The sequence below is a fragment of the Lichenostomus cassidix genome, unplaced genomic scaffold (assembly GCF_008360975.1).
Source record: "Lichenostomus cassidix isolate B80296 unplaced genomic scaffold, HeHo_3.0 HiC_scaffold_35, whole genome shotgun sequence".
NCBI classification, from domain to species: Eukaryota; Metazoa; Chordata; class Aves; order Passeriformes; family Meliphagidae; genus Lichenostomus; species Lichenostomus cassidix.
This window is the reverse complement of record NW_028147256.1, coordinates 535,860-551,462: the sequence shown is the minus strand read 5'-3', so window position 1 is coordinate 551,462 and position 15,603 is coordinate 535,860. Positions and strand designations below refer to the sequence as shown.

General features: G+C 49.7%; 1 protein-coding gene across 1 annotated transcript in view; it reads right to left on the bottom strand.

Annotated features, from left to right (window-relative positions):
- LOC146423977 (tyrosine-protein kinase receptor UFO-like) overlaps window positions 1-15,603 on the bottom strand; it is a 122,657-nt gene that overhangs the window by 2,307 nt on the left and 104,747 nt on the right. Inside the window, exons 17-19 of the mRNA XM_085044005.1 lie at window positions 14,017-14,126; window positions 3,957-4,116; window positions 1,617-1,753 (exon numbers count right to left, since the gene is read on the bottom strand). Coding sequence (XP_084900131.1) covers window positions 1,617-1,753; window positions 3,957-4,116; window positions 14,017-14,126 — 407 coding nt within the window. The remainder of the gene's footprint in view (window positions 1-1,616; window positions 1,754-3,956; window positions 4,117-14,016; window positions 14,127-15,603) is intronic.

Here is a 15,603-nt window from a genome sequence, read left to right as displayed (position 1 = left end):
TTTGGGAGAGAAATGCAAAAAAATGGAGAGAAACGGGAAATTTGGGGAGAGAAATGCAAAAAATGGGGAAAAAGAGCCTAAAATGGGGGAGAGGGTCAGCGGGGGTCACTGGTCAGTGGTCAGTGGTCAGTGAGGGTCAGTGGTCAGTGGTCAGTGGTCAGTGAGGGTCACTGGTCAGTGGTCAGTGGTCAGTGAGGGTCAGTGGTCAGTGGTCAGTGGTCAGTGAGGGTCAGTGAAGGTCAGTGGTCAGTGAAGGTCAGTGGTCAGTGGTCAGTGAGGGTCAGTGGTCAGTGAGGGTCAGTGAAGGTCAGTGGTCAGTGGTCAGTGAAGGTCAGTGGTCAGTGAGGGTCAGTGAAGGTCAGCGGTCAGTGGTCAGTGAAGGTCAGTGGTCAGTGGTCAGTGAAGGTCAGTGGTCAGTGAGGGTCAGTGAAGGTCAGTGGTCAGTGAGGGTCAGTGGTCAGTGAAGGTCAGTGGTCAGTGAGGGTCAGTGGTCAGTGAAGGTCAGTGGTCAGTGAAGGTCAGTGGTCAGTGAGGGTCAGTGGTCAGTGAAGGTCAGTGGTCAGTGAAGGTCAGTGGTCAGTGAGGGTCAGTGGTCAGTGAAGGTCAGTGGTCAGTGAAGGTCAGTGGTCAGTGAGGGTCAGTGGTCAGTGAAGGTCAGTGGTCAGTGAAGGTCAGTGGTCAGTGAGGGTCAGTGGTCAGTGAAGGTCAGTGGTCAGTGAAGGTCAGTGGTCAGTGAGGGTCAGTGGTCAGTGAAGGTCAGTGGTCAGTGAAGGTCAGTGGTCAGTGAGGGTCAGTGGTCAGTGAAGGTCAGTGGTCAGTGAAGGTCAGTGGTCAGTGAGGGTCAGTGGTCAGTGAAGGTCAGTGGTCAGTGAAGGTCAGTGGTCAGTGAGGGTCAGTGGTCAGTGAAGGTCAGTGGTCAGTGAGGGTCAGTGGTCAGTGAGGGTCAGTGGTCAGTGAGGGTCAGTGGTCAGTGGTCAGTGAAGGTCAGTGATCAGTGAAGGTCAGTGGTCACTGGTCAGTGGTCAGTGAAGGTCAGTGGTCAGTAGCCAGTCACAGGAGGGGTGGTCAGTGGTCAGTGGTCACTCAGGGTCACTCACAGCAGAGGTGGACAGTCCAGCAGGGATTTGGGGGGTCACTGGTCACTGGTCACTCAGTGGTCAGTGGTCACTCACAGGCAGGGTGGACAGTCACTGGTCAGTGGTCACTCGTTGGTCACTCACAGCAGAGGTGGACAGTCCGGCAGGGATTTGGGGGGTCACTGGTCAGTGGTCACTGGTCAGTGGTCACTCGTTGGTCACTCACAGGCAGGGTGGACAGTCCGGCAGGGGTTTGGGGGGTCACTGGTCAGTGGTCACCCGTTGGTCACTCACAGGCAGGGTGGACAGTCACTGGTCACTCAGTGGTCACTCACAGGCAGGGTGGACAGTCCAGCAGGGATTTGGGGGGTCACTGGTCAGTGGTCACTGGTCAGTGGTCACTCGTTGGTCACTCACAGGCAGGGTGGACAGTCACTGGTCACTCAGTGGTCACTCACAGGCAGGGTGGACAGTCCAGCAGGGATTTGGGGGGTCACTGGTCAGTGGTCACTGGTCAGTGGTCACTCGTTGGTCACTCACAGGCAGGGTGGACAGTCCGGCGGCGCTCCCAGCCGGTTTCCTCCCCGCAGGAAGTCAAACACCTCTCCGTTCTCCAGGCCAGGGTAAGGGGTCACTCCTTGGGCCGCGATCTCCCACATGGTCACCCCGAATGACCACTGCAGAGTGACCACAGAGTGACCATCAGTGACACAGAGTGACCACAGAGTGACCACAGCACAGCCAGGGTAAGGGGTCACTCCTCGGGCCGCGATCTCCCACATGGTCACCCCGAATGACCACTGCAGAGTGACCAGAGTGACCATCAGTGACCCTGAGTGACCACAGCACAGCCAGGGTAAGGGGTCACTCCTCGGGCCGCGATCTCCCACATCGTCACCCCGAATGACCACTGCCAACAGAGAGTGACCACTGAGTGACCATCAGTGACCATGAGTGACCACTGAGGGGATAGAGAGGTCACTCAGTGGTCACCATGGGGTCACTCGCTGGTCACTCAGGGGTGACTCATTGGTCACTCATGGGTCACCCTGGGATCATTCAAGGTCACTCATTGGTCACTCAGTGGTCACTCAGTGGTCCTTTCCCATGTGATCACTCACTGGTCACTCATGGGTCACTGGTCACTCACTGGTCACTCACTGGTCACTCACTGGTCACTCACTGGTCACTCAATGGTCATTCAAGGGTCACTCAAGGTCACTCACTGGTCATTTCCCATCTAGTCACTCATTGGTCACTCATTGGACACCATGTGGTCACTCATTGGTCACTCACTGGTCACTCAGTGGTCACTCATTGGTCACTCATTGGTCATTCATTGGTCACTCACTGGTCACTCACTGGTCACTCACTGGTCATTCATTGGTCACTCACTGGTCACTCAGTGGTCACTCAATGGTCACTCATTGGTCACTCAGTGGTCACTCAGTGGTCACTCATTGGTCACTCATTCCAGTTTCTAATGGGATTTTTATGGGATTTTTATGGGATTTTTATAGGATTTTAATGGGATTTTTATGGGATTCTTATAGGATTTTTATAGGATTTTTATAGGATTTTGATAGGATTTCTATGGGGTTTTTACAGCATTTTAATGGATGTTTAATAGGATTTTTATGGGGTTTTTATGGGGATTTTGGGTTTCTAATGGGATTTTTACTGGATTTTTAGGGGATTTTTGTTGTTTTTATAGGATTTCAATGGGATTTTAATGGGATTTTAATGGGATTTTTTATGGGATTTTATGAGATTTTCGTGGTATTTGCATGTCTTTTTAAATGGTGTTTTTATAGGATTCTTACAGGATTTTGGTGGCATGTTTATGGTGTTTTTATGGGATTTTCATGGGATTTTTATGGGATTTTCATGGGATTTTAATGAGATTTTTATGGGATTTTTACTGGATTTTTATGGGCTATTAATGGGATTTTTAATTGGATTTTGATGGGATTTTTATATTCTTTTTATAGGATTTTTGCATGATTGTAATGGGATTTTTATGGGATTTTTATTGGATTTTCATGGGATTTTAATGGGATTTTAATGGGATTTTTGTAGGATTTTAATGCCATTTTTATGGGTTTTTAAATGGGATTTCTGTGCAATTTAAATGGGTTTTTATGGGATTTTAATGGGATTTTTATGGGATTTTTATAGAATTTTTACTGGATTTTTATGGGATTTTAATGGGATTTTTACAGGAATTTAATGTGATTTTTATGGGTTTTTAATGGGATTTCTGTGCGATTTTAATGGGATTTTAATGGGATTTTTTCATTTTTATGTGATTTTTATGGTTTTTTTTGTTTTTAACCAATTCTTTTGGGTTTTTTTTTGCCTTTAGGGTTTTTGGGGTCCCTAAATCCATTTTTGGGGTGGTTTTGTCTCTCACCACGTCGCTCTTGGTGGTGTAGAGCCTCAGACAGGCACTGCAGAGCCACTTTGGGGTTTTTAATGGGATTTTTCATGCAATTTTAATGGGATTTTGTGGTGTTTTTACGGGATTTTTACTGGATTTTAATAGGATTTTTATATGCTTTTTATAGGATTTTTGCATGATTGTTAAAGGATTTTTATGGGATTTTTTTATTTTTATGGAGGATTTAAATGGGATTATTATTGGATTTTTATGGGGATTTTATAGGATTTTAATGAGATTTTTCTGGGATTTTTTGTGGGATTTTAATGGGATTTTTATAGGATTTTTACAGGTTTCTTACTGGATTTTAATGGGATTTTCTTGGTTTTTAACCAATTTTTATGGGTTTTTTTGTTTTTAACCAATTCTTTTGGGGTTTTTTTTGCCTTTAGGGTTTTTGGGGTCCCTGAATCCATTTTTGGGGTGGTTTTGGCTCTCACCACGTCGCTCTTGGTGGTGTAGACTCGCTCAGCCAGGCTCTCCAGAGCCACCCACTTGACGGGCACAGGAGCTCCTCTGCCCTGCCGGTAGTACTGCGAGCAGCCGACCTGCTTGGAGAGCCCGAAATCTGCCACCCGGACCCGGAGCTGCTCGTCCAGCCTGCGGGAAATATCCCAAAATCCTGAAATCCCAAAAATCCCGAAATCCTGAAATCCTGGGATTCCGAAATCCCAAAATCCCAATAATCCCAAAATCCCGAAATCTGCCACCCGGACACGGAGCTGCTCGTCCAGCCTGCGGGAAATATCCCAAAATACTGAAATCCCGAAATCTGCCACCCGGACACGGAGCTGCTCGTCCAGCCTGCGGGAAATATCCCAAAAATCCCAAAATCCCGAAATCTGCCACCCGGACACGGAGCTGCTCGTCCAGCCTGCGGGAAATCCCAAAATCCCAAAATCCTGGGAGTCTGAAATCCCAAAATCCCGAAATCCCAAAATCCCGAAATCCTGGGATTCCGAAATCCCAAAATCCCGAAATCTGCCACCCAGACACAGAGCTGCTCGTCCAGCCTGCGGGGACAGAAATCCCGAAATTCTGAAATCCCAAAAATCCTGAAATCCTGAAATCCTGGGATTCCGAAATCCCAAAATCCCAAAATCCCGAAATCTGCCACTCGGACACGGAGCTGCTCGTCCAGCCTGCAGGAAATCCCAAAATCCTGTAATTCTGGGAGTCTGAAACCCCAAAATCCCGAAATCTGCCACTCGGACACGGAGCTGCTCGTCCAGCCTGCGGGGACAGAAACCCCAAAATCCCAAAATCCTGAAACCCCAAAATCCCGAAATCCTGGGAGTCTGAAATCCCAAAATCCCGAAATCTGCCACCCGGACACGGAGCTGCTCGTCCAGCCTGCGGGGAAATATCCCAAAAATCCCGAAATCCTGGGAGTCTGAAACCCCAAAATCCTGAAATCCCAAAAATCCCGAAATCTGCCGCCCAGACACGGAGCTGCTCGTCCAGCCTGCAGGGAAATATCCCAAAATTCTGAAATCCCAAAATCCCGAAATCTGCCACCCGGACACGGAGCTGCTCGTCCAGCCTGCGGGAAATCCCAAAATCCCAAAATCCTGGGAGTCTGAAATCCCAAAATCCCGAAATCCCAAAATCCCGAAATCCTGGGATTCCGAAATCCCAAAATCCCGAAATCTGCCACCCAGACACGGAGCTGCTCGTCCAGCCTGCGGGAAATCCCAAAATCCTGAAATCCCAAAATCCCGAAATCCCGAAATCCCGAAATCTGCCACTCAGACACGGAGCTGCTCGTCCAGCCTGCGGGGACAGAAATCCCGAAATTCTGAGAGTCTGAAACCCCAAAATCCTGAAATCTGCCACCCGCACACGGAGCTGCTCGTCCAGCCTGCAGGGAAATATCCCAAAATTCTGAAATCCCAAAATCCCGAAATCTGCCACCCGGACCCGGAGCTGCTCGTCCAGCCTGCGGGAAATATCCCAAAAATCCCGAAATCCCGAAATCTGCCACCCGGACCCGGAGCTGCTCGTCCAGCCTGCGGGAAATATCCCAAAAATCCCAAAATCCCGAAATCTGCCACCCGGACACGGAGCTGCTCGTCCAGCCTGCGGGAAATCCCAAAATCCCAAAATCCTGGGAGTCTGAAATCCCAAAATCCCGAAATCCCAAAATCCCGAAATCCTGGGATTCCGAAATCCCAAAATCCCGAAATCTGCCACCCAGACACGGAGCTGCTCGTCCAGCCTGCGGGGACAGAAATCCCGAAATTCTGAGAGTCTGAAACCCCAAAATCCCGAAATCTGCCACCCGCACACGGAGCTGCTCGTCCAGCCTGCAGGAAATATCCCAAAATCCTGAAATCCCAAAAATCCTGAAATCCTGAAATCCTGGGATTCCGAAATCCCAAAATCCCAAAATCCCGAAATCTGCCACTCGGACACGGAGCTGCTCGTCCAGCCTGCAGGAAATCCCAAAATCCTGTAATTCTGGGAGTCTGAAACCCCAAAATCCCGAAATCTGCCACTCGGACACGGAGCTGCTCGTCCAGCCTGCGGGGACAGAAACCCCAAAATCCCAAAATCCTGAAACCCCAAAATCCCGAAATCCTGGGAGTCTGAAATCCCAAAATCCCGAAATCTGCCACCCGGACACGGAGCTGCTCGTCCAGCCTGCGGGGAAATATCCCAAAAATCCCGAAATCCTGGGAGTCTGAAACCCCAAAATCCTGAAATCCCAAAAATCCCGAAATCTGCCGCCCAGACACGGAGCTGCTCGTCCAGCCTGCAGGGAAATATCCCAAAATTCTGAAATCCCAAAATCCCGAAATCTGCCACCCGGACACGGAGCTGCTCGTCCAGCCTGCGGGAAATCCCAAAATCCCAAAATCCTGGGAGTCTGAAATCCCAAAATCCCGAAATCCCAAAATCCCGAAATCCTGGGATTCCGAAATCCCAAAATCCCGAAATCTGCCACCCAGACACGGAGCTGCTCGTCCAGCCTGCGGGAAATCCCAAAATCCTGAAATCCCAAAATCCCGAAATCCCGAAATCCCGAAATCTGCCACTCAGACACGGAGCTGCTCGTCCAGCCTGCGGGGACAGAAATCCCGAAATTCTGAGAGTCTGAAACCCCAAAATCCTGAAATCTGCCACCCGCACACGGAGCTGCTCGTCCAGCCTGCAGGGAAATATCCCAAAATTCTGAAATCCCAAAATCCCGAAATCTGCCACCCGGACCCGGAGCTGCTCGTCCAGCCTGCGGGAAATATCCCAAAAATCCCGAAATCCCGAAATCTGCCACCCGGACCCGGAGCTGCTCGTCCAGCCTGCGGGAAATATCCCAAAAATCCCAAAATCCCGAAATCTGCCACCCGGACACGGAGCTGCTCGTCCAGCCTGCGGGAAATCCCAAAATCCCAAAATCCTGGGAGTCTGAAATCCCAAAATCCCGAAATCCCAAAATCCCGAAATCCTGGGATTCCGAAATCCCAAAATCCCGAAATCTGCCACCCAGACACGGAGCTGCTCGTCCAGCCTGCGGGGACAGAAATCCCGAAATTCTGAGAGTCTGAAACCCCAAAATCCCGAAATCTGCCACCCGCACACGGAGCTGCTCGTCCAGCCTGCAGGAAATATCCCAAAATCCTGAAATCCCAAAAATCCTGAAATCCTGAAATCCTGGGATTCCGAAATCCCAAAATCCCAAAATCCCGAAATCTGCCACTCGGACACGGAGCTGCTCGTCCAGCCTGCAGGAAATCCCAAAATCCTGTAATTCTGGGAGTCTGAAACCCCAAAATCCCGAAATCTGCCACTCGGACACGGAGCTGCTCGTCCAGCCTGCGGGGACAGAAACCCCAAAATCCCAAAATCCTGAAACCCCAAAATCCCGAAATCCTGGGAGTCTGAAATCCCAAAATCCCGAAATCTGCCACCCGGACACGGAGCTGCTCGTCCAGCCTGCGGGGAAATATCCCAAAAATCCCGAAATCCTGGGAGTCTGAAACCCCAAAATCCTGAAATCCCAAAAATCCCGAAATCTGCCGCCCAGACACGGAGCTGCTCGTCCAGCCTGCAGGGAAATATCCCAAAATTCTGAAATCCCAAAATCCCGAAATCTGCCACCCGGACACGGAGCTGCTCGTCCAGCCTGCGGGAAATCCCAAAATCCCAAAATCCTGGGAGTCTGAAATCCCAAAATCCCGAAATCCCAAAATCCCGAAATCCTGGGATTCCGAAATCCCAAAATCCCGAAATCTGCCACCCAGACACGGAGCTGCTCGTCCAGCCTGCGGGAAATCCCAAAATCCTGAAATCCCAAAATCCCGAAATCCCGAAATCCCGAAATCTGCCACTCAGACACGGAGCTGCTCGTCCAGCCTGCGGGGACAGAAATCCCGAAATTCTGAGAGTCTGAAACCCCAAAATCCTGAAATCTGCCACCCGCACACGGAGCTGCTCGTCCAGCCTGCAGGGAAATATCCCAAAATTCTGAAATCCCAAAATCCCGAAATCTGCCACCCGGACACGGAGCTGCTCGTCCAGCCTGCGGGAAATCCCAAAATCCCAAAATCCTGGGAGTCTGAAATCCCAAAATCCCGAAATCCCAAAATCCCGAAATCCTGGGATTCCGAAATCCCAAAATCCCGAAATCTGCCACCCAGACACGGAGCTGCTCGTCCAGCCTGCGGGAAATCCCAAAATCCTGAAATCCCAAAATCCCGAAATCCCGAAATCTGCCACTCAGACACGGAGCTGCTCGTCCAGCCTGCGGGGACAGAAATCCCGAAATTCTGAGAGTCTGAAACCCCAAAATCCTGAAATCTGCCACCCGCACACGGAGCTGCTCGTCCAGCCTGCAGGAAATATCCCAAAATCCTGAAATCCCAAAAATCCTGAAATCCTGAAATCCTGGGATTCCGAAATCCCAAAATCCCAAAATCCCGAAATCTGCCACTCGGACACGGAGCTGCTCGTCCAGCCTGCAGGAAATCCCAAAATCCTGTAATTCTGGGAGTCTGAAACCCCAAAAATCCCAAAATCCCAAAATCCCGAAATCTGCCACCCGGACACGGAGCTGCTCGTCCAGCCTGCGGGGAAATATCCCAAAATCCCAAAATCCTGAAACCCCAAAATCCCGAAATCTGCCACCCGGACCCGGAGCTGCTCGTCCAGCCTGCGGGAAATATCCCAAAAATCCCAAAATCCCGAAATCTGCCACCCGGACACGGAGCTGCTCGTCCAGCCTGCGGGAAATCCCAAAATCCCAAAATCCTGGGAGTCTGAAATCCCAAAATCCCGAAATCCCAAAATCCCGAAATCCTGGGATTCCGAAATCCCAAAATCCCGAAATCTGCCACTCAGACACGGAGCTGCTCGTCCAGCCTGCGGGAAATCCCAAAATCCCAAAATCCTGGGAGTCTGAAATCCCAAAATCCCGAAATCCCAAAATCCCGAAATCCTGGGATTCCGAAATCCCAAAATCCCGAAATCTGCCACTCAGACACGGAGCTGCTCGTCCAGCCTGCGGGAAATCCCAAAACCTGAACCCAAAATCCCAAATCCCGAAATCCCGAAATCTGCCACTCAGACACGGAGCTGCTCGTCCAGCCTGCGGGGACAGAAATCCCGAAATTCTGAGAGTCTGAAACCCCAAAATCCTGAAATCTGCCACCCGCACACGGAGCTGCTCGTCCAGCCTGCAGGAAATATCCCAAAATCCTGAAATCCCAAAAATCCTGAAATCCTGAAATCCTGGGATTCCGAAATCCCAAAATCCCAAAATCCCGAAATCTGCCACTCGGACACGGAGCTGCTCGTCCAGCCTGCAGGGAAATCCCAAAATCCTGTAATTCTGGGAGTCTGAAACCCCAAAAATCCCAAAATCCCAAAATCCCGAAATCTGCCACCCGGACCCGGAGCTGCTCGTCCAGCCTGCGGGAAATCCCAAAATCCTGAAATCCCAAAAATCCCGAAATCCTGAAATCCTGGGATTCCGAAATCCCAAAATCCCAAAATCCCGAAATCCCGAAATCCTGAAATCTGCCACCCGGACACGGAGCTGCTCGTCCAGCCTGCGGGAAATCCCAAAATCCCAAAATTCTGAGAGTCTGAAACCCCAAAATCCCGAAATCTGCCACTCGGACCCGGAGCTGCTCGTCTAGCCTGCGGGGAAATATCCCAAAATTCTGAAATCCCAATAATCCAAAATCCCGAAATCTGCCACCCGGACATGGAGCTGCTCGTCCAGCCTGCGGGAAATCCCAAAATCCCAAAATCCTGGGAGTCTGAAATCCCAAAAATCCCAAAATCCCGAAATCCTGGGAGTCTGAAACCCCAAAATCCTGAAATCTAAAAATCCCAAAATCCCGAAATCTGCCACCCGGACCCGGAGCTGCTCGTCCAGCCTGCGGGAAATATCCCAAAATACTGAAACCCCAAAATCCCAAAATTCCAGAAACCCCAAAAATCCCAAAATCCTGAAATCCTGGGATTCCGAAATCCCAAAATCCCAATAATCCCAAAATCCCGAAATCTGCCACCCAGACAAGGAGCTGCTCGTCCAGCCTGCGGGAAATCCCAAAATCCTGAAATCCCAAAATCCCGAAATCTGCCACCCGGACACAGAGCTGCTCGTCCAGCCTGCGGGAAATCCCAAAATTCTGGGAGTCTGAAACCCCAAAATCCCGAAATCTGCCACCCGGACCCGGAGCTGCTCGTCCAGCCTGCGGGAAAATATCCCAAAAATCCCAAAATCCTGGGAGTCCGAAATCCCAAAATCCCAAAATCCCGAAATCTGCCACCCGGACACGGAGATGCTCGTCCAGCCTGCAGGAAATCCCAAAATTCTGAGAGTCTGAAATCCCAAAATCCCAAAATCCCGAAACCCCGAAATCTGCCACCCGGACACGGAGCTGCTCGTCCAGCCTGCGGGAAATCCCGAAATCCTGGGAGTCTGAAACCCCAAAATCCTGAAATCCCAAAAATCCCAAAATCCCGAAATCTGCCACTCGGACACAGAGCTGCTCGTCCAGCCTGCAGGGAAATATCCCAAAATTTTGAAATCCCAAAATCCCGAAATCCTGGGAGTCTGAAATCCCAAAATCCTGAAATCCCAAAAATCCCAAAATCCCAAAATCCTGAAATCCCAAAAATCCCGAAATCCTGAAATCCTGGGATTCCGAAATCCCAAAAATCCCAAAATCCCAAAATCCCAAAATCCCGAAATCTGCCACCCGCACATGGAGCTGCTCATCCAGCCTGCGGGAAATCCCAAAATTCTGAGAGTCTGAAACCCCAAAAATCCCAAAATCCCAAAATCTGCCACCCACACACGGAGCTGCTCATCCAGCCTGCGGGGAAATATCCTAAAATCCTGAAATCCCAAAAATCCCAAAATCCTGGGAGTCCGAAATCCCAAAATCCCAAAATCCCGAAATCTGCCACCCGCACACGGAGCTGCTCGTCCAGCCTGCAGGGAAATATCCCAAAATCCTGAAATCCCGAAATCCCGAAATCTGCCACTCGGACCCGGAGCTGCTCATCCAGCCTGCGGGGAAATATCCCAAATATCCCAAAATCCCGAAATCTGCCACCCGGACACGGAGCTGCTCGTCCAGCCTGCGGGGAAATATCCCAAATATCCCAAAATCCCGAAATCTGCCACTCGGACCCGGAGCTGCTCATCCAGCCTGCGGGGAAATATCCCAAATATCCCAAAATCCCGAAATCTGCCACCCGGACACGGAGCTGCTCGTCCAGCCTGCGGGAAATCCCAAAATCCTGAAATCCCAAAAATCCCAAAATCCCAAAATCCTGAAATCCCAAAATCCCAAAATCCTGAAATCCCAAAATCCCAAAATCCCGAAATCTGCCACCCACACACGGAGCTGCTCGTCCAGCCTGCGGGAAATATCCCAAAATCCTGAAATCCTCGAATTCCAAAACCCAAAAAAATCCTGAAATCCTAGAGTCACAAAATCCCAAAAATCCCAAAATCCTGGAATTCCAAAATCCTGGAATTCCAAAATCCCAAAATCCTAGAGTCACAAAATCCCGAAATCCTAAAAATCCTAATAATCCCAATGACCTAAAACCCTAAAATTGGCAACTCTGACATGGAGCTGTTCGTCCAGCCTGAGAGGAAGAAATCCCAAAATCCTGGAATTCCAAAATCCCAAAAAATCCCAAAATCCTACAGTCACAAAATCCCAAAATTCCAAAAATCCCAATAATCCAAAATCTCCAAAATCTCGAAATCCTGGAATTCCGAAATCCCAAAAATCCCGAAATCCCAAAAATCCCGAAATCCTGGAATTCCAGAACCCCAAAATCCCGAAATTCCAGAATTTCATCACCCCAAAATGCTGAAATTCCAGAGCCCCAAAATCACAACATTCTAAAAACCCCAAAAACCCCAAAATCCCAAAACCAGCCCCTCAGACACAGAGCTGCTCATCCAGCCTGGGGAGACATGAAATTCCCAAAATCCCAAAATTCTAGAACCCAAAAATCCCCAAATCCCGAAATTCTGAAGTCTCAAAAATCGAAATCCTGAAATTCCAGATTTGCAAAATGCCGAAATCCTAAAAAATCCTGATTATCCAGAACACCAAAATCCTGATAATCCTGAAATCCCAATAACCCAAAATCCCCAAATCCCAAAATCACAAAATTCCAATAATCCAAATAACCCAAAACCCCCAAATCCTGAAACTTCCAAATCCCAAAACCCCCAAATCCCCCAAATCCCAAAATCGCAAAATCCCCAAATCCCAAAATCCCCAAATCCCAAAATCCTGATAACCCAAAATCCCCAAATCCCAAAACCCCTGAACCCCAAAATCCCAAAACCCCAATAATCCAAATAACCTAAAACCCCCAAATCCTGAAACTTCCAAATCCCGAAATCCCAAAATCCCAAAATCCCAAAATTCCAAATCCCAAAATTCCGAATCCCAAAATCCCAAAATCCTGAGAACCTAAAATCCCCAAATCCCAAAGTCCCAAAATCCTGATATTTCCAAAAATCCCAAAAGCACAAAATCCCGGAATTCGCATCCTGATGTCCCCAAATGTCCCCAAATGTCCCCAAATGTCCCCAAATGTCCCCAACATCCCCATTAATGTCCCCAAATCCCCACAACATCCCTAAAGTCCCCAAATGTCCCCAAATCCTCACAATGTCCCCAATATCCCCAAATGTCTCCAATGTCCCCATCAATGTCCCCAAAGTCCCCGATGACCCCAAAGTCCCCAAAGTCCCCAATGTCCCCATCAATATCCCCGATGTCCCCAGCATCCCCAAATGTCCCCAATGTCCCCATTAATGTCCCCAATGTCCCCATTAATGTCCCCAATGTCCCCATTGTCCCCAACGTCCCCATCGATGTCCCCAACATCCCCAGCTGTCCCCATCACTGTCCCCATCAATGTCCCCAACATCCCCAATGTCCCCAATATTCCCAATGTCCCCAAATCCCCACAACATCTCCAATATCCCCAATGTCCCCAAATGTCCCCAAATGTCCCCAAATGTCCCCATCAATGTCCCCATTAATGTCCCCATCAATGTCCCCATCAATGTCCCCATCAATGTCCCCAAATGTCCCCAAATGTCCTCATCAATGTCCCCATTAATGTCCCCAATTATGTCCCCAGTTATCTCCAATGTCCCCAATATCCCCAAATCCCATCGATGTCCCCAACATCCCCAGCTGTCCCCATCACTGTCCCCATCACTGTCCCCATCACTGTCCCCATCACTGTCCCCATCACTGTGCCCATCAATGTCCCCAATGTCCCCAAATCCCATCAGTGTCCCCAATGTCTCCATCAGTGTCCCCATTAATGTCCTCATCGCTGTCCCCAACATCCCTATGTCTCCAATGTCCTCAATGTCCCCAAATCCCATCAGTGTCCCCATCAATGTCCCCACTGTCCCCATTAATGTCCCCATTAAATATGTCCCCAATTATCCCCAATGTCCCCAATGTCCCCAAATCCCATCAATGTCCCCATCAGTGTCCCCATCAATGTCCCCATTAATGTCCCCATTAAATATGTCCCCAATTATCCCCAATGTCCCCAATGTCCCCAAATCCCATCAATGTCCCCATCAGTGTCCCCATCAATGTCCCCATCAGTGTCCCCATCAATGTCCCCATTAATGTCCCCATTAAATATGTCCCCAATTATCCCCAATGTCCCCAATGTCCCCAAATCCCATCAGTGTCCCCATTAGTGTCCCCACTGTCCCCATCAGTGTCCCCATCAGTGTCCCCATCAATGTCCCCATCACTGTCCCATCACTGTCCCATCACTGTCCCCACTGTCCCCATCAATGTCCCCAATAATGTCCCCATCAATGTCCCCATCACTGTCCCCAATATCCCCAAATCCCATCAATGTCCCAAATGTCCCCAGTGTCCCCATCACTGCCCCATCAGTGTCCCAAATGTCCCCAAATCCCATCACTGTCCCCATCCATGTCCCCAGCTGTCCCCAGTGTCCCCATCAGTGTCCCACATGCAGTTCCTGGCCGCCAGGTCTCGATGGACGAAGTTCCTCTGGCTGAGGTAAGTCATGCCGGCGGCGATGTCACCCATGAACCCCAGCAGGGTGACAGGGGACAGTGCCTGAGGGGACAAATTGTCACCAAATTGTCACCCATGAACCCCAGCAGGGTGACAGGGGACAGTGCCTGAGGGGACAAAACCCCAAACTGTCACCCATGTACCCCAAATTGTCACCCATGAACCCCAGCAGGGTGACAGGGGACAGAGCCTGGGGACAGAGACAATCCCAAAATTACCCAAAATCCCCAAATTGTCACCCATGAACCCCAGCAGGGTGACAGGGGACAGTGCCTGGGGACAGAAAAACCTGAATTGTCACCCATGAACCCCAGCAGGGTCACAGGGGACAGAGCCTGGGGGGACAAATTGTCACCAAATTGTCACCAAATTGTCACCCATGAACCCCAGCAGGGTGACAGGGGACAGCGCCTGGGGGGACAGAGACAATCCCAAAATTACCCAAAATCCCCAAATTGTCACCCATGAACCCCAGCAGGGTGACAGGGGACAGAGCCTGGGGACACAGAGAGACACAAACTGTCCCCAAATTGTCACCCATGAACCCCAAATTGTCACCCATGAACCCCAGCAGGGTGACAGGGGACAGTGCCTGAGGGGACAGAACCCAAAAACCCCAAATTGTCACCCATGAACCCCAAATTGTCACCCATGAACCCCAGCAGGGTGACAGGGGACAGCGCCTGGGGACAGAGACAATCCCAAATTGTCCCCAAATTGTCACCCATGAACCCCAGCAGGGTGACAGGGGACAGAGCCTGGGGACAGAGACAATCCCAAATTGTCCCCAAATTGTCCCCAAATTGTCACCCATGAACCCCAGCAGGGTGTGACAGGACAGAGCCTGGGGACAGAGACAATCCCAAAATTATCCAAATTGTCACCCATGAACCCCAGCAGGGTGACAGGGGACAGAGCCTGGGGGGACAGAACCCAAAAATTGACGAATTGTCCCCAAATTGTCCCCAAAATCCCTCAAAAAATCCCATCCAAAATTGCCGAAAAATCCCTGAAAAATCCCCAAAAAAATCCCCAAAAAAATCCCCAAAAAAATCCCCAAAAAAATCCCCAAATTGTCCCCAAATTGTCCCCAAAACCCCAGCAGGGTGACAGGGGACAGAGCCTGGGTGGGGACAGATCCCAAAATGCCCCAAAAAATGCCCCAAAAATACCCCAAAAATCCCCAAAAATGCCCCAAAAATCCCCAAAACCCACAAAAATCCCCCAAAAATCCCCAAAACCCACAAAAATCCCCCAAAAATCCCCAAAACCCACAAAAATCCACAAAAATCCACAAAACCCACAAAAATCCCCCAAAAATCCCCAAAACCCACAAAAATCCCCCAAAAATCCCCAAAACCCACAAAAATCCCAAAAAAATCTTCACAAAATCCCCACAAAAAACTTTTTAAAAATCCCACAAAAATCCCTAAATTCGAGGTTTGGGGATAATTTGGGGATTTTTGAGGGATTTTTTCGGCAATTTCAGCTCAGATTTTTTCGGGATTTTCAGGGTAAT